This window comes from Apis cerana, linkage group LG10 (assembly GCF_029169275.1).
Source record: "Apis cerana isolate GH-2021 linkage group LG10, AcerK_1.0, whole genome shotgun sequence".
Classification (NCBI taxonomy): Eukaryota; Metazoa; Arthropoda; class Insecta; order Hymenoptera; family Apidae; genus Apis; species Apis cerana.
In genome coordinates, this window is record NC_083861.1 from 5,165,834 (window position 1) to 5,192,016 (window position 26,183).

A 26,183-nucleotide genomic window follows, 5' to 3' on the forward strand; every position below is an offset into this window, starting at 1 on the left:
AGATAAAATCGAAATTAATCAGTGCAATTTTCAAAGTGTCATAATTGAAACTAATCAAATAAAAAAAAAATGAAAATAATAAGATAAGAATTATTAATCGTCTGTTATTTCTTGAATGTTAAAGATATTTTTTTAAAAATATTCACGAGATGGCGTTAATCTTCAATTCAAACTCTATTTTAGTTTTAAATAAATATCTTTAGTATTTTTTCTTCATTTTGTTATTTATATTTTGTAAAATTTATGTGCTCAAGAAATGGTTTTGATTTTTAAATATTTATCATATATTGTAAATATTATTTTAAAAATATTAAATTTCAAAATTTGAAAAAATATAATTTTAGTTTTAAAAATATAACTATAATTTTCATTATTTTTTCGTTTTTTTTAAGTTGCAAATTAATAATAAATTGTTATTCGAGATAACCATTGATTCTAAAATAAGTATAAATAATATACATAATAATATCTTTTTAGATTTTTAAAAATATTTTATTAAAATAAAAATAAAATGTTTTAATAAATAATATTTTATTTTTAATTTTTTTAATAAAAGCAATTTTTTATAATTAAAAAAAATATGACATTATATATATTTATTTTTATAACATTAATCTTAAGTAAATATTATTATAAATTGTTATTATTTCGACGAAATTCTAGTTTCTTAAAAGATTATTTATATTTTATTTCCAGCATAATATAAACAGTATAATGAAGTAAGAAAAATAATTTTTTTTCTTTATATCGTTTTCATTTATTTTATATTATAAAAGAATTTAATTTTATTATTTAAAAATGGACTTTAATGTTTTGAAAGTTATGCGCATGCTATTAATTACTTTTTGTTTCTAGAAATATTTGATAGAATTGATGTCATTTTAATAAAACGAGTATTTCAATCTTATTATTATGAAACTGAAATTATATATAAAAAAAATATTTATAATTGTATAATGTTTAAATTGTATAAAAAATAAACAAAAAATATTTTTTTTAAAGAGGGTTAGAAATAAAATATTTTCTATTAAGAATAAACTATTCATTTTTATTTTTTTTTCGTTACATTTTTTAAACGTTGAATGTCAAATTAATTTTTTATTTTAATTCTATTATTTTTCTATTTTAAGTAAAAATGGGTACAAAAATATTAAATGATATTCATAATGACATAAAACAATTAATAACAGCAATTACATCTTATGAGGTAATTAATATTTTATACATATTTATTATTTAATCTGTTTTAAACTAAAATTATAATTATAAGTTAAAATTAAAATATTAATAGAATAATAATTATAAATTGTAATAAATAAAATTATTTATATTTAGGAAAATGAAGAAGGATTTCAAATTTGTGAACGTTTTTGTATGACAAATATTAAACATCATCGATATCTATCTGTTGACAGCAATAGTACAAAAGAAGCTATTAAAGCTTTAATTAAGAAATTTTCTATTCATGGAAAATATGATGTAGCAAAAAAATTTGAGGAACTTGTTGATACATTTGTATTAAGTTTTAATTTTGAACAGCATCCACAATATGATTTACAATGGCATCTATTAACTTTACTATTGGAATTAGCTAATGAAACATATAAATCTGATTTAGAAACTTTAAAATTAACACGTGGAGAATGTACTTTCAATATAACAGGTGAAAATGAAAGTGAAATTACAGAGGAAATTGATTGGATTGAATATTTAAAAGAGGGACAAGAAAATTTTTTCAATGATTATAAAAGTGATACAGATAGTGTAAATATTTTTATTTGTAATATTTGATTAAATTATAAAAATTATTTATAAAATATGTTTATATGTTTATTATAATTTATTTAAATATCTCATTTCTAATAGGAATGGTCTAATGATACAGAAGACAATGTAGATATACACTCAAATTTTGAAGTACCTATAAATATTACAGATTCAAATAAAGCAATATGCATACCATCTGTTGAAAAAGAATTAAATAAATTATCTTTAGCTTTGAATGAAGAACTTAACTCTAAAAATTGGCTGTTGTTAAATGTTCAAAATAGTTGGTGGAATGAATTAGAATGGAGAAAATATCCAGTTAAGAGCAATTTTTTTGATGCTCATTTTTGTGAAATTTGGTACGTATTTATTTGCATTATTATTTTTTCTTATATCATATTTTCAATATATTAATATTAAATAGGTATAAAGCAAGTGGGAGAAATTTTTATACATTAGGAACCCTTAGTGAATATGTAGTATGTAGAGAATTGTTATGGATGTTTTATACTCCATCACAAATGGTAGTGTTTCAACAAAATGAAGAAACAAAAGAATTTTTTATTCGTCCTAATATATCAATTCCTAGTTTAACTATTGTGAGTATATAATAATTTACTTATTTATAAATTGTGCAATTATATAAGACTATTAATAAAATATTTCAGGTTGCATTTAATAGTATTCTTTTACCATTTTGTAAGTATTTTTCAATGATATATGATATAGAACAATTTGGAATTAGATTGTATTCAAAACAGGATGATTTTTGTAAAAAACCACCTTTAACATATGAGACATATAATGCTATTTTGAGACAACATTTAATACAATTTAAAAATGAAATAATTAATATAGAAAAAACTCTTATGAAACAAGGTATAAATAATAATCTCTTTTAAATTTAATGAATATTTATAAATATTTTTACTTTATTTATTAATTTATATTTGTATTGGATTTTAGATAGTAATTTTACATTTTTGTCTTTATCATCAATTTTAAAAAAAAATTTATATAATATAAAAATTTTATATGAAGTTCATAAAAAATCTATATCTAATTGGATACTTCATCCAAATTGGAAGTGTGCATCTAAATTATTATCATCTTTGTATTTTGAAATACAAAATTCACACAATCGAGAAAAAACTAATATTTGTATTAGTTTATATTTAGCTAGTTTTACTGTTTATTTAAATATAATCGATACATGGTTAAGTGAAGGTCGATTTGAAGATTGGAGAGAAGAGTTTATAATTGCAAGGTAACTAGGAATGTAAAATAAAGTAATAAATATAAATAATAAATTATTTATTCATATTAGGTTATCAAATAGTGCAATTTCAGAAAATAGCACACAATATGAAACATTTTCTTTAAGATCTTTGGATAATATATGTTTAATGGATCCAATTATGCAATTTTTAATAAAAAAAGTACGATATATAGGACAAAGTATTGAATTATTAGTATCTTTGGATCGAATTACAGATATATGGAAAATTAATATAAAAGAAAATGGTATATAATAACTTTATATTTGTATATTTTTATATCTAAATATTTTATTATATTTATATAATTTTTTCAGAATTAAAAAAATCATTGGTTGATGAATTTTATATTAAATTAGAAACAGAAATTTCTAAATATAGTACAAATGAACAAGAAAAGGAAGAAATATTTTCATCTCAACAAGAAGAAGTTACAAAAAATAAATATGATGAAGATGTTGAAAGAAATATTACAAAACAATTAACTGAATTTAATAATCCATTTTTATTAAAAGCTTTTGAAGATTATCTTCCTCCTGAATTATTAAAAAGAAATAATTCTGATGATATTAATATTCCCAAAATTCAAAATATCAAAATAGAAACTAATATCTTCAAAAGGTTTATCTTTAAAATTCTTATTATAATATATATACTTCAAATAAATTTTCTTACAAAAATTATTTTGTTAAGTATAAAATATTATATTTTAGACTTGAAAAAGTATCAAATTATATATTACCATTCAGAAAAATATTAGAAAATATTTTAGCAGATATATTAATTTCGAGATATAATGGTGCTAGCAAATTAGTCAAAAATATTATGTCTGAAGAATATAAATTAGAATTACATTTAATGTTAATGAGATCTGTTTATATGATGGAAGCAGGCCATATTATGAACAAATTTTATCAAAGATTGTTTCATGAGGTATATTATAAATATAAAATATTTAATATTTAATGCATTATTATTTTAATAATTAAATCTTCATTTAAATTTTGCTTAGATTGAAAATAATCAAATGTGGAATAATTCATACTTTTTATCATGCATATTGGAAGAAATTCTTTCTCAATGGTGGTCAGATTTAAGTTCACGTTGGTCTATTACAGTTTCTAACATTCATACAAATCAAGTATTAATAGCTGTTGATAATATAACATTACATTATGCAATAGGCTGGCCGATTAATATCGTATTAAATGAAGAAACTTTTATAAAATATAACGAAATATTTAGATTTCAATTGAAGTTAAAATGGGCTTTATGGACGCTAAATAATTTAAGATTTAGTGGTAAAAAAATATGAAAAATTTGTATTTTTTATTTTTAATAAATTATTATAAATAATTATGTTTTTTATAGATTTAGAAGGTACAAAATTAATGTGTAAGAGGAATAAATTGGAACAGTTTCATATAAGGCGCATTGAAAGTTTACGATTCTGCTTGTTACATGCAATTACTTCAGTACATACTTATTTATCTGGTCAAGTATTACAAAATTTAAGTCTTATGTTAGAAAAATCTTTAACACAAGCTGAAAGTTTAGATACAATTATATCAGGTATGTAAAATAATAAATTTTTTAAAATATATAAAATATTAGTTAGTAAAATAAATTTATTAATTAAATAAATATATAATTTTATTTCTTAAAATTGTAGTTCATAATGAATATTTAAACAAAGTTCATGAGCATTGTTTATTAACTGCTGAATATGAAGATTTAATGGCAACAATAACTAATGTATGTATATATAATGATATTATTTAATTCATATAATATATTTTGAATAATTATAGAAATAAATTTATTTCAGTTAATTGAAATGTGTAATCATATTAGAGCACGATGGAATTATAAAAAGTTAACATTTGCTAGTGAAGAATTAGATGTATTAGAAAACAGTTATAACAAATATCATACATATCTTGCTTTAGCCTTACATAATGCAGTTCAGAATAAGGATGCAAATTATTGTAAGTCTGAAATTCTATTAATAATATTATATGATTTATTTCAACCTAATATTATTATTTATTTATGTTTAATTAACTAATAATAAAACATTAAATGTTTTATTGTACTATTTTATAAAGATTTATGTTAATTTCTAAATTTTAAAATTCCACTAATATTTCAAATAATATTTATTATAAATTGTTTCAATTTATAAAGATTTTTGATTATTATAATAATATTAATTCTAAAAATAAATATATTACTATATTGATTTAAATTATCATTTAATGTTTTTTTTTAATTACTTTGTTCACAGTGACTGGTTTAAGCTCTGCATTTAACTGCAGTATGTCATGTATTTAACAATAATATATTTTTAAATTTTTTGTATTCAATAATATTAATTGTATTCAATGACATATCATAATGATATATAAATATTTTATTTTTATTAATTATATACTAGTAATAAAAAATATAAATTCATCATTAATTAGAATAACGTAAAATTATTATTACTCTTACATCTTATTCTTTCATTTTTCGAGAAAAATGTGTATGTATGTATATATATATTATATAAATATTGTACAATTTATGTTTAAATTTATGTAAATTTATATTTATAAAAATTTTAATATCATATTCTATATAGTTTTTATATTAAAAATATTTATTCATTTACATTTCACGAATCATATTAGTTCATATTAATAGTTCCTTTTATTCAAAAATCCTAGTCAATCCTTATAAATCTTTTCAGACGAATTGATGCTGCAATATCAAATTAATACAAAAGATATTTACATAGAAAATAATGTTACCATGTATCCATTGAATAATCTCAGTCGTAGTTTGTTAATTGAAATAGCTTATCAATACTTACCACCATCAGGTTTGCCTATTCCTATTCCAAAGATTATACACAAATTAGATTGGTATAGCAGCAGGTAAGAAAATGAATATTTTAAAATTATATTTTATAATAAAATTAATATTTTTTTATTAAATTTATAAATAAAATGAATCATTTTTAATAAAAAAATTAATTTTAAAACCTATAAAATTTATGATAAAATATTAAAAAATTAAGTATAGTTCTATAAATATATATATGTATCTTATTTTAAAATATAAATTTTAAGTATTTTTAAAAATAAATTTTTAAATAATTATTAAATTGTAAAATATAATATAAATTTTTATATTTTCTAGTTTAAATTCTGAAAAATCTTTACCAAATGACATTATTCTAAATGAATATGAACAAACATTTTCATATATACGATGGTATCAATTAGAAGAAAGTGTTGTTACAATCAATTTATCTCCATATATATTACATCGTGAAATGCAAGATTTTATTAATGATGAAAAATCAGAAATAAATTATTAATAAATTACTTATAATAAAAATAAATTATAATGAAATTTAATAAAAAATGAATTACAAAAATATATTGATAGACATAAAAAATAGATATTTATAAAGAAATACTACTTTTGTATTATTTCACAGAGGAATTGAAAAATAATGAAATGTTATAACAATAATAAATATGTGAATTATTATTTTCGTATTTGGAAATAATTTATTTTAATATACAATTGTGTATATATATATATACATATATATAAATATATATAAATATATATATATATTTCTGTAATTAGCTATTATTAATATAATTTAGTTCCATTAAAAAAATTGGTAAGAAATAATAAAATAAATACATCTTGTAGTAAGTAAATATTTATAAAATTAAGTTATGAATAACATGATTGCAATATCTTATTAGCATTATGTAAAATAAAAGAGAAAAATTTTGTTTATTCAAACATTTAAAGAAAAATTCTATTTTGCGCAAAATTCTGTGCATTTACAACAGTACCATTTTGTCCCATTGTTCCACTTTGTGATACTGTAGGAGCATTTACAGTTTCATTCAAATTAATAGATGGTGTTGAATGATTATTAATATTTGCAGTAGTCAATGCTTTATTACGTAATTCAAAAACCTGTTGTATAGCTTTGCGGAAACAAAGAAAGTTATAATCAATTACACCTATAAATTAAAAAAAAAACATAGCATTATATCTGGTATTATATTATGATTGCATTTTTTAATAGATTTAAATGAAAGTACCTTGTCTATCAAAATTATCTTCGCGCAAAATACAAACTAGAGCCAAGAATTTATTAACTTCTCTTAAATATAAAATTGTTCCATTATTTAGTTTGATTAAGCTAGAACTTTGATTATCAAATGCTGCAGCCTCTAAATCTTCTCTTAAACTAAAATTAATATATAATATAATAATATATAATATAATATAATATAATATATAATATAATAAATTTTTTTTATTATATAATGATATACAAATTTTTATGTAGAAATTTTATGAGACATACCCATATATGCAAGATACATCAATAACAACATCAATCATATCACAACAAAGTTCATAACTTTGCATATCTACAGGAGAACTATCAGTTGCAATATAAATTTTAGATACTACATCAAATAAAAATGCCTTTTCAATTGCAGAATTCTGAAAAACAAATTATAAATTATTTTATAAAAATATATATGATAAATATTTATATTTAATAATCATATTTTTTCTTACTGATATGAGTATGTTAAGTAAATTTTCTAGAGTTGGTAACTGTGGTATCAACTTTTGTACAACTTTGCTAAATGCTTCAAATATACTGTGATCATATATAGATGTTAAATGGAAACTTAGATGTATTTGGTCACATCCTAAAATATATATACATAAATATATATAAATAATTATTAATAATATAAATTCCTATTACTTGATTTTTGTTTACCAGAATCTGCAAGATCATCATTTGCTCTAGTATGTATATCCCTTTGTGTTTCCATTTTGCAATCATCAGATAAGCCATCAACCTTATGTATGAATACTTCAAATTTTATCGCTTGATTAACTTTATATGCTTTTGTAACTGTTAAATGAAGTTTATTAAGTGCTTCCATATAATCATCTTGAGCATCAATAACAAAAACTAAAGCTCCACAACCACCAAATATCATATCGCTATCAAAAGTAGGATCAAAAAAGTCAATTTGTCCTGGAAAGTCCCAAATTTGAAATTGAACAAAACTAGAGTTACTTATATCATCTTTAATAATTTTATTTGTGCTTTCCAAAAATAATGTTTCATTTGGTGACATTTTATGAAAAACTACTTTTTGTATTGATGATTTTCCACTCCTAAAATATTAATATTAAAATAATAATATTTATATTAAGTAATATTAATAACAATATAATTAATAATCATATTAAAAAAAATATTTAAAAAATATAGATATTTTATTAAATATATTTTAGATATTTAGATACCTTCGAAGACCCATTAATAATATTCTAGGTTTTTGTTCTCCTGCTAAAGGATCTATGGATCCTTCTGTTTCTCCATCAAATGGGGCATATCCAAAATCTTTAGGAAAAGAACCTACATCATAACTAGCTTGATATTGATCATCATCATCCTACAAAATAAAAATTCTCTTATTAATAAACATTAATAAATATAACAAATGATAATATATTTAAACTTATTTATAAAATAGTTTATTATGGAATTATTATTTATATATATATATATATATATATATATAAAATTTGCATATGTAAACATTTAATTATTAAATATTTTTTAATATCCTAATATATTAGATTTCTAAATAGTTTGATAAAGATAAAATTTTAAACAAATAATAAAATTTTATCTGACAATTTAAAATAAAAAATTTGTTCACTTAGAATAATTGGATTAAATGTTACAAATAATTAATTATTTCATTATTAATTAAATTGATTTCATTCTTAAATAAAAATTTCTAAATAATTTATTTACGAATAAGAATAAAAATTACGAATATAGTAAATTGAATCATCGATGATACTCACCATATTAGAACTATGTATATTTTATTTATTTGATATTTCTTTTATATATGATATGTGTGTGTGTGGTGTGTGTGCGCGCGCACGTGTGTGTGTGTTAAAATAGAGAAACAGAAAGAAAAAGAGAGATTTTGGATTTATAAAATTTATAATATTATCGCACAATTACAAATTTGAGATATTGTGTATTAATTACAATAAATATCAATATTATATATATTATATATATTCTTGTACCAACTACGTGAAAGTACAATAAATCATACACAGTAGTTTGATATAATATCACAGCAAGTGACGATTGGACTAAAATATGATATATCAAGTTGATGTATAAAAATAAATATTCATTTTCAATCATTCAAATCTATGAAACAAAGAATTGTGCATAAAGTTTATACAACATATTAGAATAATATTCATATATAAATTTTTTATTTTTTTCAATTAATTTTATTTTTTTATATTATTATATGTTTATAGCACACACAAAAATGTATCATAAGATTCATAATTTTATCATATAAAAAACTATCTTGTAACAAGTATGCCTAATATCAAATAAACGGTACAATGAAAATAGACATTACTATGAATTACCAACTGTATATTTCTAATTACCAACTTTATACTCTACTGATGATGTCGCCATTTTCTTTGCTGCATCTATGACAAACTTCATATACCTCATATGTTTCTGTTTGCGCGAAAAACGTGTACAGCGAAATGAAATAAACGTAAATTATAAAAGAATTTTCTGAAGAAAGAATTGTATAAAATATTATTTTAAAACATGAAAGTGATTGTCACTATTGTGTGATTATATTTTTTAAGCTAAAAAGCTAAAAAATTTATGATATGGCAGAAATTTCGAATTCTACTGTGTTTACAAACGATGCACCTTCTACTGGTGCTTCTGATCTTCTTCAACAAGCTTTTCAACAAGTTGTTGATGATGACGACCATGATAATGAGTTTGTGGCATTTTTACAAAATGACGATAATGATTCTCAAACTATTCACTTGACTCCAGAACAAGCTGCAGCTTTAGGCTTAACCTTTGAGGTAACCTCGAATGAAGAGGTTATATATCAACAAGATCAAGATAATACTACTTCAAATGTAACAGAAAATATTTCTATAAAAGATAAAATTAATGAACAGGATCAAAATTCATTATCTTCTCAAGAATCTATAACAATTGATCAGTTAAATTATCAATCTGAACAAATACAAAAATCCAATGAAACTGAATTGATTAAAACAGAGTGTATTGATTTTCAAGAATGGCATATGCAAAAAGTTTCTCAAACAGAACAACTTCAAGATCAAGTAGTTGAAAATGATATATCATTAGAAGAAATGAATTTGAATAATCAAAATCATGAATCTCAACAAATAATTGAACATCAAAATAATATAATTCAACAAAATTCAAATGCACAGACATTAGTTTTAGATCAGCCTAAAGTACATGGAATAAAAACAGATATTACGCAAGTAAAAAATATTCATGAAAATGAATTGCAATATACTATTGAAGATAATATAGCACAAAATCAACTTAATACAATACCTAATACTCAAGCGCAAATTTTACAAAAATTACCTGTGATTTTACCATCTTCACAATTTATTATAAAACCTGCACAAACTATATTAAAACCAGCTAAAAATATTAGATTACTTCAAAATTCAAATAAACTCTCTAACACAACTGTTAATTCCATTAATGCTGTACATTCACTTAATACTAATTCAAATCCTAATTCTGTACTACTTTCAAAGGCTACAATAGTAAATAATTTATCACCACAAATAATAAAAGCTACACCTATAACAGCTCAGTTATTAAATACTAGTAGTATATCTGCACAATTATTAAATACTTCTCAGTTTTTAACTGGTACTTGTGACATACAAAATCAATCTGTTGGTACTTCACATATTTCAAATACTATTGTAAATACTACATCTGGAGCAACGCAAAATCTTGTTACTTCACAAATACGTTTGTCTCCAATTGTAAAAACATCACAATCTCTTCAAAAAGGAAATGTTCAACAATTTTTAACTCCAGTACTAAAAAGTGCATCAACTGTGCTTCCAAAGACTAATCAAATTCTTAATAATACCAATGTGACTACAGCTATTCCTGCACAATTTTTAAAATCTGTACAAATCCCTTCTCAGTTACTTAAAACAAGAACCACTATTGGTAAAAAAAATTCAGGAATAATTGGAACAACAAAAACTACAGCTAATTCTGATACACCTGTTGTACTTCGAACTGCATCTATTGTAAAAACTCAAGATTTAAAAACAGTAACAACAAATTCTATTTTAAAACCAACTCAAATTTCATCAACACCTATATCTATTTTAAAACCTCAAACAAAAATTACATTTAACAATGCAACTAAACAAAATGTAACTGTTGCAAATCAAAATATTACTAATGTTTCAAGTAATTTACAAAATACTTCACAAAAAACGCCTATAACACAACATAGCAATACATATGAATCTATTAAATCAATTCAAAATGAAACTACTAGACAAAAACTTAATTTTATAGTAAATGGCACAAATCTTAAAGTAAATAAAAAAATTAAAAGTACTCCTATTAAATCTACAACAATAGTAAATGAATCTACAGATGCATCTAAACCATTAGGTTCTAGTGAAAATCCAATACAAATAGTTCAGCAAGGTCAAACATTTCATAGGTAGGTGACAAATATTAAAATAATATAATTATTAATTATTTTATAACAATTATATTTATTCTAGTATGCAACGTTTAACACCAATGCAATTAAAACAAATTGCACATGTTTTGCAACAACGTAGCCAAGAAACAGCTACATCAAATGAAAGAGTAGTATATAGGTCAGTATATATATTTATTTAATATTATAGAATTTTAAATCTAAATGATTTAAATGTACATTCAGAGTGGTATTTCCCGAAGAATTGGATTTACAAATTAGAAATCCAGGAAATTTATTAAAAAATCGTGGTGGAAAAAGAGGTAGACCAAAAAAAAGTACTATAAGACCTTCATTGCTTCCACCTAAACCACCACCAATTCCTGATGAAGAACAAGAAGAATTGAAGGTAGATTTTATTTATTTTTTTAAATTTTTAAATTATTTTACAATCTTAATATGTTAATCTTTTTTTCAGGATGAAAGAAAAAAAGTAGTAGCCAGAACACGATCTGGTAGACTTTCTCGACCTCCTAGACATATGGTGCGAGATTATAAACACTTACATCATTTAGATTTTCTACAACCTGATTTAGATGATTCAGATGGTGGTTATAGTGATTATAATACTAATAATGATAAACTTGAAGAAGAAGAATCACCTAAAGAATTATTAACAGGTCTTGAAGTACCAAAAAGAAAAATATCAGATCATTTTAGATGTCCTACATGTAATAAAATATATTTAGGGCGTACTCGTATGGCAAGGCATTTTGAAATGCATCCTGATCATGGAAGTCCTGAGCAACTACCTCCTCCAACACCTGAACCTGAATTAAAACAAAATGGAGGACAAGATCCTTTAAAACGTAAAGGAAAAAAACGAGGTCCTTGGGCTTATGTTACACCAGAAGCTAAATCAGAAAGACGCCAAATAAAATTACAAGAAGCGATTTCTGTATGTGAAAATCTCGAAATAATAAAAATTGCTGCAAAACCGGTACTTAACGCACAATCATTATTTGATTTATTGGTACTAAAGTCTGAAAATAATGTAAGAAATTTTTTGGACGAGTTAAAACAATTAATGGATAAAATACGAGAAAAAGTTGGAACAATGTTAACAATTGCAAATAGCGATGAAGAATTAAGCGAAGATTTAATTGATATTAATGAAGAATCACTTTGTGATGCTTTAGGTCTTAATCCAGGATTGTATAAAATTAACAATGAAGCCCTAAAAAAGGATGATACTTCTATTTGCACTACTTATGACAATAGAGAGCCACCTCTTAAACTTCAAAAAATAGATAATTCTGAAGATGGTAAAGAAAATATAGAAGAACGAATGTCCAGTGGTTTTTCTGAAAGTTCAGATCTTAGTGTTTCGGATTTTTTAAGTGATAGAAGAAATGATTCTGTAACAAATCCTACTTGTCCAGAAGTGCTATCTGCTTTAACATTAATGCGAAGAAATCCTAGTCCTGTGAATAATACAGAGAATAATAAATCTAATAATGTTTCAAAACTTTTAATTTCAAATCCAGAAATTCAAAATCAAATATCAGATAATCCTGGATTTCAAAAAGTCGATATTACTTCGCCAAAAATTTCAACTTATCAAAAGTCAGAGTCTCATAAAGAAAACTTTACAAAATTAGGAAACAGTTTAGGATCATCAAACTTTTGTAAAGTTGAAGATAATTATGAACAATCTAAGATAGAACATATGGAACAAGCTTTTATAAAATTAGAACCAATAGAACAAGGTTTTGTTAAATTAGAAAATGGTTCTATGGATACTTATTCAAAACAAGATACTCAAAATTTTGATAAAATACAAAATGGTTTGGACAACATGGAAAATGGATCTCAGAATTTTATTAAAGGATTCCAAAAATTAGTTTCCAAAATAATTCCTATGACATCATCAGATTTAAATTGTGTTAAAACTCAATCTGCATCATTAGATACAGGTTCTTGCAAAATAATGCCTGTTACTTCTGGTTGCAAAATTTCAGATAGCCTACCTATACTTCAAGATGCAGTACCAATAATTTCCAATAATTGTGATACTAATATATTTGGCAGTTCAGAAAATTTAGATATGTCAAAAATATCTCAATATGATCATATATCACATTTAGATATTCTAAATACAAGTGGAGTCATAGATAAAAACTTATTAATTGATGAAAAATTAGTTGAACAGCTACATTTAGTAGATCAATCAAATTTAGTTGATGAACTTGTATCTGAACGATTAAAAAATATTATGCCAGATAATATTTTAGAAAATAATTTGATATCAAATAATTCAAATTTAGATACTGATCTTGATTTTGAAGCATTAAGTGAAGAATTTAATAGAAATACTAGAAGTTGATTCTTGGATGATAGCATGCAAAATGTTCCTAAAAAAATTGAAATAATAAATATAGTATATAATAATATCAAACTTATGCAATTGAAATTGTATATGTATGATTACACAATGATGTAGATATTTTTTTATAGAAATTCTGACAGTATCACAATCAATATATAACTTCCATATTTGAATGAAGAATAATATTAACAGTAAGATAATATGTCTTGCATTCTGACGTATATGTAAATAAGACTGTTTCTGTTATATTTATTGTGTATAATGTATATTTTATATGAAAAAATATGAAAAAAAATAGTCATACTACATCGATAATATCAAAAATGTATCAGTGTTGATCAAAAAAAGTTTCTATTTTGTCAGATAACAAATTTTTACTGAAACATAAATTTTTTTTTAAACAAATAATTTTTATAATCATACACAATGCAATTAATATTTTCAGTTAAATTTCTTGAAAAAAAGTTTCATATGATAAATTAAAAAAGTAAGAAATTAAAATTATATGTTAAACAATGTAAAATATAAATATATAAATTTTATGTAAATATAACTTTTCATAGATATTATATAATCAGGTAGAAATATATCATAATAATTCTTTTTAGTTAGAATATTATAAAAATGATTATGCACAAATTATTTTATGATTCAATTTTGACTTCCTATATCTAGTGAATATTTATCATCTGTAAAATTTGTATTGTTAATGGACAAAATAAAAATTGTATTTATATTATATCAATAATTTCATAATAATTGTAATAACTGTAAAAAAAAGATAATGAAAACTGAAAAAATGAAAATAATGATTTCAGAAATTGTAAGTAATAATTAATGAATAAAAGTGAATTATTTACAATTTTTGTATAAAATATTAAATCATTAAAAATACTTAATACACCAAAAAAATAATTCCATCCACATTGTTATAGCATTTATGTACAGTGGAAATTATTAATTTTGTATTTATCTGTAAATATGTATTATACATATATAAGAAGTTATTGATATAATTAAATGTTAATGGCACTAGTAATATTAGAATAATTGTAACTAATCATAAAATGCATTAATTTTGCAGGTTTAGTTCCTTGTATCTTTAAGATACACTATCTAGAATCTGCATTTTCAAACAAACATATAATATGTTTATACTTGTCTATATTCATATTAATTTTTTGTGATCTCAGGTACCAATTGTAAACAGAACTTCATAATTCAAATATATTTCAATTTCATATTTTGGTTTTGTGAAATTATACAAATGGTATTTGAAAAGCCACAAATAAATGATCATTCTGTTAATCTTTGTTTTATTTCATAGTTATAACTTATGATATAATACAAAAAAATAATCATTGTAAACACTGAATTGTTTTTGAAATAGAACACTTACCAAAATTTATGTCAATAATAATTTATTACCTATGTCCACTCTCTATTAACATTGATTCCAAAAATGTTGTCAAATTATATGGTAATAATGGTTGATGTACCCAACTAGCAAGAAACAACATTTTCCACGAGTCTGTATAATGATGTGCTATATTTTCTAAAACTTTAAGCTTTATTTTTAATTCACGAGAATATGCATCATATATTGATTGTGCAATTTCTCCTAAAATTAATCATAATCTTAATAAGATAAATTCAAAAATTGAATTAAGTTTTATAAAATGTAATTATAAATATTTTTACCAAATTTTATATTAGGCCATGTTATAAATAACTTGTTCATATTAGTTTCTAAAGATGCCGTGATTTTTATATGTTGTGTGATTTGAGCAAGATTTTCTACGATAGTATTCTAAAAAAAATATTGAAATAAAAACATTTTTGTTACAATAAAAATATATTAGATGAAAAATATTAAGAGATGCATTACCAATGAATCACAAATATTTTCTAATTTATCACATTGTTCTTGTAAAATTTCAGAATAACAGTCATTCTGTTTTATTTGAATTATATTCTTGAGTAATATTATTCCTTCTAAATGAAATGTATTCCATATTTGTATATTTTTATGAATATCTGCAATTAAATCTCGTATATGCCGAGCAGAACCTGTTAAATTTCTTCCTTGTGTTGATTTTGCATGTGAAAGTTCTGTAATATGAATCCAAGAAAACAATGCATGTTTTGCTTACTTATATATTATTAAAAAATAAATATACAATAAAAATTAAATTACTTACTATTAACAGGAGAAAATTGTTCTTTATTTTTCATCTGAATGTGACACACTTTTTTAGCACAGTCCATCACTAGATTTTTATGAAAACATATATTAATAAAATAAGTAGAAAAATAAATACTTAATGATCATATACAGAAATTAAAAATATACTTATAAAATATACTATTAATTGATTAGAATGTAACAATAAACTTGTTCATTCAATCGATTAATTTATACATATGTAATTGTAAATATGAAAACCTTATATAGTAGAATATTTGCATATAATTATTACTCAAGTAAATATAAATATAAAAAATAAAGATTATATTTTTGATAAATAACAATAAAACTATAGAAATTTAAAATTAAAATTGTCTTATTGGTTAATTATGCTAAAATAAAATATTTTAAAAGAGAAAGAACCAATGATAATAACATTTCCGTTAAATTCTTAATTATCCATTTATGTATATTTACATATGATAAGTATTAAATAAAATTTTATAACATTTTAAATTTAATTTGATTTTATTAATTTTATAAATTACTTTAAAAAACTATTTAATTGTATTTACATTCAAATTTTATGTAAAATTTTAAATATTTATCTTTGCATTTTAAATATATAAAAGCAAAGGATACAGATGGCGCCTATGATGCAGTATGTATTTAATTATGCGCTAAAATCAAATTTAAAATATTTTGTATAATCTAAAAACAGCAATTTTTTTATTATTTAATTTATTATTTTAATACAATATTTTTGCGAAATATTATAAAAAATTTTTTTATACAAAATATATTATAAATTGATCAATCAGATTTAACTTTTATTCCAAATACTCTAACAAATAATATAATGATATAAATATTTAATTTTAAAAAGTAGATTGAAGAATTTATAATTTTAAATAGAATTAACATATTAAAGTTTATTTGAACAGGATTTGAAATTATAATAAATATATATACATTTTAATCAATAATAATATAATTATTTTTTTAAACAAATAAATAATAAAAAAAATTATTTATGTTAGAAAAATATAATCATTGATTGTTATTATTATTATTATTTCAAAAATAAATATATATAATTTAAAAATAAATATATTGTTACAATGACTTGGTTGTTTTTAAAAAATCAAAAATATAAAAAAGAATTTAAGTAAAATATGTAAATTATGATTAAAATTACGGAAGAAAATTTATACACATGATAAAATGAAACGAAAAAGATCGGATGTAACGCGGTTCGGCTCTGTTGCTTTTGTTCGGAGAACGGTCGAGGAACAAGGTCACAGATAAAATGGCAGTCGTTGAGTGGAGTTCAACTGTATCTCAATTATAATTATTTGGTCTCGAAAATTGCAGGAACATCTGATTAGAAAAGAAGAATGAACGTGCTTCAGGAATTAATTTCGAAACTGAAGTCGAATTGTTGTCATTGTCAAGTCTCACAATAATATATACCGGTTTCTTATTTCATTTTTCCTCGACCAATCTAGTTAGTTGTATCTCAAAGTCGAGTCTTTGTGGCAGACGCGATTCACGTTCTTGCATCTCGTAGATCACGTGAGATTTCTCTCTTGTGCTCCGACTCGAGATTACCTCATGGGAATCGATCAAGCTACTACAAAGCCTTCGAGTTATATTCACATTAAGAAGATTTGACTTGGTGCTGTTGTGCGTGATCGTAATTGAAGTTGGATTTTTTAGATCGTTAGCGGAAAAGATCGATTTGAATTTTTTGGCGTCGAATTAAACAATTTTTTTAGAACTTTTCGGCGGGAGATACATATTTGAAAGAAAAAGAGATCTAACAATGTGACGTAATTTCATGATAATAGCTCCGAATGTTAACACCTGAACAGATAAACGATCGAATTCGTGACTTGAGTTTGGTAATCGAAAAAACGCATATAACGAAAGTTTAGTTGGTGTTCGATTTTCATTGCATTATTTCGTTAGTGGCAACGATGAAAATGGAGGTAAGTTTAGTGCAATATACTAAGAGGAAAATTTTTTCATATTGTTTACGTATTTGATTAAAATATTCGTACGAATCAATAGTATAGAATTAACGTTTTTATTATGTTAAAATAGGTTCCATACTTAAATGATCGATATTTGTATCCATATTCTATATGATGACAAAAATTATGATTTGAATTGATCAAAATAGTATTTTTAAATGATTAAATAAAGAAACATGAATGAAATTTCTGATTTCTTTCATGGACAGATCTGATTTATGTCTTTCATTATCAATTGCATACCACCAATTGCAACTCGCTATTTCAAGTGAATTAATGAATTAATTATTCAAGAAAGTATATTGAAAAAGATGTGACGATACTTGATTTTATTTAATTGGACAATTTGAATAGAATCGTTTCATCTATATTTGAAAGTAGTTTATCTAAATGAAAAATGAATTCACGTGTTAGCATGTTGCTCTCGAAAGACTGGTCGAACGACTATTCAAATCAAATCATACGCGATTTTTAAATATTCAAATGATGATTGATGATCTTTTACAGAAAGTTCAATATTTTAATTCAATAAAATAATATATTTTTTTAACAGCATTTAATATAATTAAATTATGTAAAATATTTGAACTTGTAATTAAAGTTATTATTCTATTCATTTCTAGTTAAATTGAAATATTTTATACAAACAGACATAATTAAATTTATCTTCAATTTTTATTTATTTTTTATTTATAAATAAATATTTTGATATTAGATCAAATGGTTTAATTAAATACCTAACTAATATATAAAATAAATAATTGTAAAATAACATTTATAATTAATAATCAATAATATTTATAAATTATTATGCTCCAAATAACCATTAAAACAAAATTTAATTTAATTTTTTTTATTATCTTTTAATTTTGAAAATTAAAAATTGAAAATTATGATATTATATAAATTATAATTATGAATTATATATATGATATTATAATAAATATTAATAATAATTAATAAATACCATTATCAAAGATAGAGATAAAAATCTTCTGTAAAAATTTTTGGAAATATTTCAAATATTTTTAATACGGATATTGTGGAATTCGACGAAAATGATTCTTAACAACGACGATGAGATTGTGGACAAAAGTAATCCAAATGCAAACTGTAAAAATAACTGGTAATTCGCGATGGATTTCCATTTGTACATGGGGAAACCGGTATCGTGCATTTTTTCAATATGCATATCTATATCTATATCCAATTGATTTTTTACACAAATTATGTAATCTATGATCGAGAAGGAAAAAATTTTTCTATATATAATATTCTTACAAATTAGCCACAGTTTGAATGATTAATAATTTCCATGGAGCGTAATTATTGCATTAAAAAAGTTTCATATACTTCATACATTTCTTCACTTTATCAATGCTATTTAATTTAATTGCATATAAGGTATGTGGGTCATTGTTGATCATAGCACGGTTAGTCTTATTTCTAAAACGATTCGACAGATGTTTCAACGTCAGGTATGAGAAATTGAAACAGCTGTTGCGCTTTCAGCGATCTTGATGATAATACCAACAAATAAAATCCATCGATAATGCTACTTGAGCATTGTTTGTTCAAAATCATTTTTTTTTCAAAAACTATTAAAATTTTTTACAATTACAATTTGTTTAAATTATATTATTATATTATATATATTTAAATACATATATTTAAAATGTATACAGTTATGTATTCTATCTTATTATTATCTTATAATTTTATAAACTAATTTATTTTATAAAAAACTTCTTTTCTTAAGTAGTTGTATTATTTCAAGTAGGAAGAATAGATATATCACATGAGTTTATTAAAAGTATCTTATATTTCAGTAAATAATTATTAATGATTCTTGTCTAATAAATTATATATATCGTCATTATTATATTTATTATTATGAATAGATCGTGTAATCTCAAAATTTATCGAAATCAAGTGTATATTGACAAAAAGAAATTTTAAATCGATCATCGATGCAAATGAAAGCAATGATGAGCGATTATGTATATATTTTAAGAAAAAAAGAAAAGCAAGAAGATGATCGTTGGCCCATTTTTTTTAGAAAGGAAACAAGCACGGGTTACAGTTAAACAACCATACTAGCCATGCCATTTAGTTTTCAATGAGCAGCATTCCAGATTGCTGACCAGCTACAGCTGCTCACCTGGAAACCCTTCAAGAACTCGTTTCAGTAATATTTGGTTCCTACGCGGAAGTGCGGGTGAAACACCTGAGCGAACTTACTTCCTTCTGCCAACCACGAAAGAGCTAAAGCTCCATTCTTCCTTTTGGACATACCAAAAAATAGAAAATAAATTGCGTGTAATCCGTGCAAGTTGAATTTGAGGAATCTCAGGAAGATTCAAACGATCCAATGATTTATTGGCCGAACTTCATTATTCAGGAAGTACAATGAAGTTGTGAAATCGTACATTGAATCCAAAAAAAGTCTAATTATGAATGCGTGTCTCTTTTCTATGATCTGTATTCAATGAAATTTTATCACGCGTGAGAATTGTTCGAATGATAAAAATGATTAAAATTTTTGAAACAAAAATAATATTGCATTTAACAATGTATATATTGTACAATTGTTATGATTGATATTTTTCAATAATAAATTTCGTATATATTGAATGATTTTATAAAAAGTTATTGAAAATTACTTCGATCTTAATCAATTATTATTTTTAGAAACAATTATTTATATAAACAAATGTTCGATATATTATAAATTAATAATATAAATTATATGTAAATCTTATTATCAAATCAAGAATTTTTTCATATAAGGATTATTGTTATTATTGCTATGAAATATTTAAATCACAGAGAATAATCATTTAAATGAAATTCATTGCGCATTATCATTGAATGATCGATTGACAACAATATCGACCTTGATTTCGATCTACGGATCTTTTAGTTTAAAATATTATGATATTTTCAATTAAATTTCCATTTATATATTAAAATCGATGGTAAATGTTTTTATTTTTCAATAACACAATATAAAATCAAAGGATAGTTATCGATCGCGATACCAATTGATAAAATCTGATTAAAAAAGACCAGATAAAAGTATGCGTAGCAACAAATTCAATGAAACGTTTCGCATTGTTTCATGTTATTTTTAACATTGCGAGAATTACTAAGCTGAAAAAACGATTTTGATTTATAATGTGTTAAATAACATGGAAGTGATTTAAATAATATAGTGTCACATAAAATAAATTAGTTAATGAGAGAAATATTTCTACTTTTTCTTTTTTTTTTTTTGTTAAGAAAGTGAAGTGAAGATTTAAAGAAATATTGAAAGAAAAACGATAATTTGTTTTCTTTTTCTTTTCTTTAATGAGAAACGTTTTCAAAAACATAGACTACTGAAATGTATTCAAATGCTTGTTTGTTTTCAGTAAGTTGTAATTTTATTACGAAATTATTATTACCAAAGTTTTTAGTTATTTAATTCCGTATAATTATTCCAATTATATGTACATATACTAAAATATAAATATGTTAATTGATATTTATAAATTCGTAAGTTTTAAATTTATAAAATATTTTGTTATAAGAAAAAACTTTATTTTTAGGATTCTATTAAACAATAACTTAATAATTAATGATATTAATGAATATATAATGAATATATATAATATAGATTATAGATTCTTTTTTTTAATTTTATAATTTTGTTAGAATTTTTTAAAAAACTTTTGAAATTTTTTATTAATTAAATTTTGTATTTATTAAATTTTTATTATTATATAAAAGAATTTATAAATATCATATTTGTAACTTGTAAAATTTTATTATAGCATATTATGCACAGTTTGATTGTGCAGAAAAAAAGATTATTGATAAATAATATAATTAGAATAAAAAAAAATATTTCTAAATTGATAAAAGATTAATTCAAATAGTAATATCTAAAATCAATGTAAGCCGGTAAATTATGTGTCTTATTTAATATTATTTAATTATAATCTATTATTAATAGATAATAAATATAATCCGTTATTTTTAATAAATAATTTAAATATATAATCTATTGATTTCTTAAAAAAACTTCTGATTATAAATTTATCATTAATCATTTACTACGCTTTGATAAAGCTTGCGTACTGTTATTACAAAAGTGTACAAAGCGGCACACGTGACTGGTAGTGCATGTTTGAATTTACAGAATTTCGAAAGTATAAGTAAATGCGGAAACAATAACAGTTTGTTAAATTGCGTTCGTAAAAGGAGACCGATCCATTTCGCACGACGCAACTTGTGCAAACAAACGAAGTTAATAGTGTATATTTGTTCTCGTAAAAAAAATTTAATTACTTTGCCTAAAAGCGTATTATAAGAGTTTTGATGGATTATATCGGCGAAAGAACAGGTTAATCCTATAGTAGTCGTGGCTAGTTTTCTGGAATTCGCTTCCCGTTAGCGCAGACGTTCGACGCAAAGTAGCCTGGAATTTGATTCGCTTCGTGGTTTGTATTTTTTTTTTCCATCTTAATTTTTTTCTCGTTCTCTTTTTCTCTTACACGAAGAAGAATCAAGAATCACTATTCGCATAACAGAAAGATTTGTAGACCACAGAGACATTCAGAGACCTGTATTTAAACTAATCACACGATTTGCGTTGAAATTAGAAATAAGATTCATAGATCAGATTGCATCATCATTAATTTAACAATTTGAAACATCAGATATAATTATATGAGTCTGTATGTGTCGTGAATCCTTGGTTGGAAAAATCGAGAAGATACGAAGGACGTTCATCCATTGTTTTCGCTTTATTTGACATTTAAAGAAACATGTGACAAATCGAGATAAATCAACGGAGAAAAGAAATTAGATTTTAATTTTTATTTTTTTTTATTTACTTTTTTTAATTTTTTCCATTTTTCATATTTTTATTCATGGAAGATAAAATTCATACTAACATGATTCCATTTTGTTACAGGCGGAGCACAGGTTGGAGCAGTTGAAGAAGGCAACGGACAGAATACAAAAGGAGATCGAAGAGGTCACAGAGAGAGAGCACGAGCTCAGAAACGTGGGTAGCATTAAGACCACGTCCCACGAGACGGTGGATTCCAAGGTACGTTTAAAATTTCATGTATATATATATATATATATATATATATATATATATGTATACATTCATGTCGACCATGTTCAAGGTCGTTGAACGAAAGAAAGAAAGAGTAAATGGATGTAATCCTTATAAGAATGAAATGCATCGTATGACTTAGAGCTATTCATGAGGAACAAGGGTAATTAAACATGCAATCACAGATTTAATGATTCACGATGCATTGTATCAATCTTATTATATACGTGATGAGAATCAATGAAAAATAAAATCTGATACCTATAAATTGAAAGAAAATTAAAAATTATTGTATAAATTATATATATATATATATATATATTGGAAGAAAATAATATATATGTATGCACATAAAATTTAAAAATTTTTAATTTTTAAATAAAAAAATTAATTTGATGTCATATATATTTAAAAATATCATTAAGTAAGTTAAAACATGTATCATTTTCTTTATCAGAAGTCTCAATTTTAATGATTTACACAATAAGAAGCAGGTTAATCATTTTTTTTATTTTTTTTTTTAAATAAAAATAAGCACAAAAATTTATTATCGATATTCATCGATTAAATGAATACTAATTTTATTATAAATCGATCTATAATGTATCTGACATTATTATTTTATAGGAATTTTATGCAATTTTATGTTCTCTGCAAAAAATAGTGAATTATAAAAACAGTATGCAAAATGTAATGAATATCATTGACTCAAATTACTATAATAAATTATTTTAAATAATAAATTTTTTTCATTAAATTAGTGATATTTTAATAATATAAATAAAAACGCAAACATGGATATGATTGCGCGGCTTTATATACTTTACGTTTATTAATAAAAGTTTAAAGTAATTGCTATAGAATACGATAGTGTGCACGTTTATTTCGCAAAGCCGGTTGCATTTAATTTTTACAATACAATCAGAATTTCTATGAAAATATTTTATCTACTGATATATATATTAAATGTAATGCCGTTTACCATGAAACATTTTTTTGTAACGTAATTATTGTGTTGCGCTGATAATACTTAAAATATGCTCTCGTATAATTGATAGCTGCAAATAGATAGCGTATTACAAAGGTCATTTCGATCTTTTTATATTCAGGTAAATACTTTTATTTTTTGAAAATATTTTACACGAAAGAGTTCATTTGGATTTCACTTGTTCAGGTTCTCTTGTAATCAAGTGAAATGTATTATTTGCTGTTTTTAATTATACTTTTAATTGTAGCAATTTTAATTACAACAATTTATGTAATAACAAAACGAATATATATAATATATAATATAATATATAATATCTAATATATATAATTAAAACAATAAAAATTTTGTTTATTAGGTACGACGTATGCCACAAGCTTTGGTCTCAGGAAAATTGAAGAGAACAACGTCTACTCCACAAATTCTAGAAGCTATTAGTTTAACACCATCTACACCGCCTTTAACGCCAAAGATGACGAATGGAGTGATATCTAGTCGCACCACTCCAACACCTTTGCGTTTCGCAACGGCACCTAGTCAAAAAGGGCTGATGCATAGGTTTCTGGCAACTCGTGGAAAAATTTACAAACCAAAATCTATAGATAATGATACGTTAACACCACCTTCATCACCCAATATCACACTTAATCCATTGAGTATCAAGGCTTTTAATAGAAATTTGGAAATTCAACTTGAACCGGACAATGAACCTAAAAAACCTCCTATTAGAAAAGGATATGTGCCTGTAGAAGAAAAAATTCAAAAGGAATTACATGAAATGAAAGAACGAGAAAATGAGCTTAGGTAACTTTAATTTATGTTTTTACAGTTAAATGATAGTATATGAATATTTTATAATTTGTTATATTTAAATTTTAATACTATTTATATTAATATAATTTATAATATATTTATATATATTTATAATATATCTATAATATATCTATAATATTATTTTTAATCATATATTTTTATTGGATTGAATATATCATTGAGATAAATTATTATATTAATAGTAATATAAGTAATTTATATTTTTCTTATTTCACAAAATAATATATAATTATATGGATTTTTAGATTAATGCGATCACAGATGTTGGCTAAATCTCAACCAAATCTTTTAGATATTGGAAATGATAACGATTCCGATATTTATGATGGCTCAAACTCATTAAGAAGCGGTACTTCAACAAATACTTTAAATGAAGACGAAATAGAAAAAGAAACTAAAGGAAAACACAAGGTACTAATAAAACTAATATATATATTTTTAATATTAATATTTGTATAATTTATTTATTTACCGATCGTTAATTATCTGTCTTTATTAAATAGCAAATAAAATTGAAATATTATCTATGTATCCATATTTTCGACCAATGATGAATCAATGATAATTATTTAATTGTATTAAATAGCCTAATCCACGACGTAGAAGCACTCTCATCGCGCAATGGGAAAATTTGATAGCTGCAAAAAAGGAATCTAATGACAATAACAACGAAAATGATTTAAATTTCTGAAAAACTGGATTATTTTGTAAAAAATAAATTATTAATGTTTATCTTTTTATATCATTTTTTAAAAATATTTCAAAATGGTATAAACATCAAAATTTTATAAAATAATTGAAACATATATGCTAATACATATTATTGGATTTATTCACTTATCAAACTTTTAAATTAATTTATTTAATATTAAGATAGATATTTATTCAAAACTGATTTACCTGAATAAACGTATATTATATTTAATATTTTTTTTTAAATGCTTTCAGTATTAAAAAA

General features: G+C 22.6%; 5 protein-coding genes across 18 annotated transcripts; 3 read left to right on the forward strand and 2 right to left on the reverse strand.

Annotated features, from left to right (window-relative positions):
- Positions 1-188: 188 nt before the first annotated feature.
- LOC107993001 (gamma-tubulin complex component 5) lies at positions 189-6,595 on the forward strand. Of its 6 annotated transcripts, none has more exons than XM_062080880.1 (16): positions 189-289; positions 1,131-1,207; positions 1,336-1,764; positions 1,867-2,126; positions 2,192-2,366; positions 2,436-2,646; positions 2,734-3,034; positions 3,095-3,291; positions 3,362-3,665; positions 3,758-3,977; positions 4,057-4,345; positions 4,416-4,616; positions 4,717-4,799; positions 4,873-5,032; positions 5,779-5,965; positions 6,231-6,595. In XM_062080880.1, exons 2-16 carry the CDS (start codon positions 1,136-1,138, stop codon positions 6,409-6,411), a joined length of 3,270 nt encoding a protein of 1,089 aa, XP_061936864.1. In that variant the 5' UTR covers positions 189-289; positions 1,131-1,135; the 3' UTR covers positions 6,412-6,595. The 6 variants fall into 6 exon arrangements, with proteins under 6 accessions (XP_061936864.1, XP_061936861.1, XP_061936866.1 ...); XM_062080879.1 differs by lacking the exon at positions 189-289 and adding an exon at positions 416-719; XM_062080878.1 differs by lacking the exon at positions 189-289 and adding an exon at positions 836-1,005.
- Positions 6,596-6,750: 155 nt separating this feature from the next.
- On the reverse strand, positions 6,751-9,113 carry LOC107992996 (ras-related GTP-binding protein D). Of its 2 annotated transcripts, none has more exons than XM_062080885.1 (7): positions 8,973-9,113; positions 8,403-8,551; positions 7,864-8,270; positions 7,653-7,789; positions 7,432-7,574; positions 7,163-7,311; positions 6,751-7,081 (listed from the first exon to the last, which is right to left on the reverse strand). In XM_062080885.1, the coding sequence occupies exons 1-7, from the start codon at positions 8,973-8,975 to the stop codon at positions 6,858-6,860; spliced, it is 1,212 nt and encodes a 403-aa protein (XP_061936869.1). In that variant the 5' UTR covers positions 8,976-9,113; the 3' UTR covers positions 6,751-6,857. The 2 variants fall into 2 exon arrangements, with proteins under 2 accessions (XP_061936869.1, XP_061936868.1); XM_062080884.1 differs by having other exon boundaries at positions 8,939-8,978.
- Positions 9,114-9,827: 714 nt separating this feature from the next.
- Positions 9,828-15,473, forward strand: LOC107993034 (uncharacterized). Its single transcript, XM_017049216.3, has 4 exons — positions 9,828-11,698; positions 11,763-11,861; positions 11,927-12,089; positions 12,159-15,473. The coding sequence occupies exons 1-4, from the start codon at positions 9,828-9,830 to the stop codon at positions 14,064-14,066; spliced, it is 4,041 nt and encodes a 1,346-aa protein (XP_016904705.2). The 3' UTR covers positions 14,067-15,473.
- Positions 15,369-16,714, reverse strand: LOC107993011 (cyclin-dependent kinase 2-interacting protein-like). Of its 3 annotated transcripts, none has more exons than XM_017049174.3 (5): positions 16,516-16,714; positions 16,271-16,339; positions 15,958-16,181; positions 15,771-15,879; positions 15,369-15,690 (listed from the first exon to the last, which is right to left on the reverse strand). In XM_017049174.3, exons 2-5 carry the CDS (start codon positions 16,335-16,337, stop codon positions 15,494-15,496), a joined length of 597 nt encoding a protein of 198 aa, XP_016904663.1. In that variant the 5' UTR covers positions 16,338-16,339; positions 16,516-16,714; the 3' UTR covers positions 15,369-15,493. The 3 variants fall into 3 exon arrangements, with proteins under 3 accessions (XP_016904663.1, XP_016904661.1, XP_061936870.1); XM_017049172.3 differs by having other exon boundaries at positions 16,423-16,654; XM_062080886.1 differs by having other exon boundaries at positions 16,271-16,714.
- Positions 16,715-17,628: 914 nt separating this feature from the next.
- Positions 17,629-26,150, forward strand: LOC107993008 (uncharacterized). Of its 6 annotated transcripts, none has more exons than XM_017049165.2 (5): positions 17,629-18,248; positions 23,254-23,391; positions 24,750-25,195; positions 25,471-25,636; positions 25,812-26,150. In XM_017049165.2, the coding sequence occupies exons 1-5, from the start codon at positions 18,237-18,239 to the stop codon at positions 25,914-25,916; spliced, it is 867 nt and encodes a 288-aa protein (XP_016904654.1). In that variant the 5' UTR covers positions 17,629-18,236; the 3' UTR covers positions 25,917-26,150. The 6 variants fall into 6 exon arrangements, with proteins under 6 accessions (XP_016904654.1, XP_016904653.1, XP_061936877.1 ...); XM_017049164.3 differs by lacking the exon at positions 17,629-18,248 and adding an exon at positions 21,369-21,705; XM_062080893.1 differs by lacking the exon at positions 17,629-18,248 and adding an exon at positions 21,369-21,705 and having other exon boundaries at positions 25,729-25,965.
- Positions 26,151-26,183: the final 33 nt, after the last annotated feature.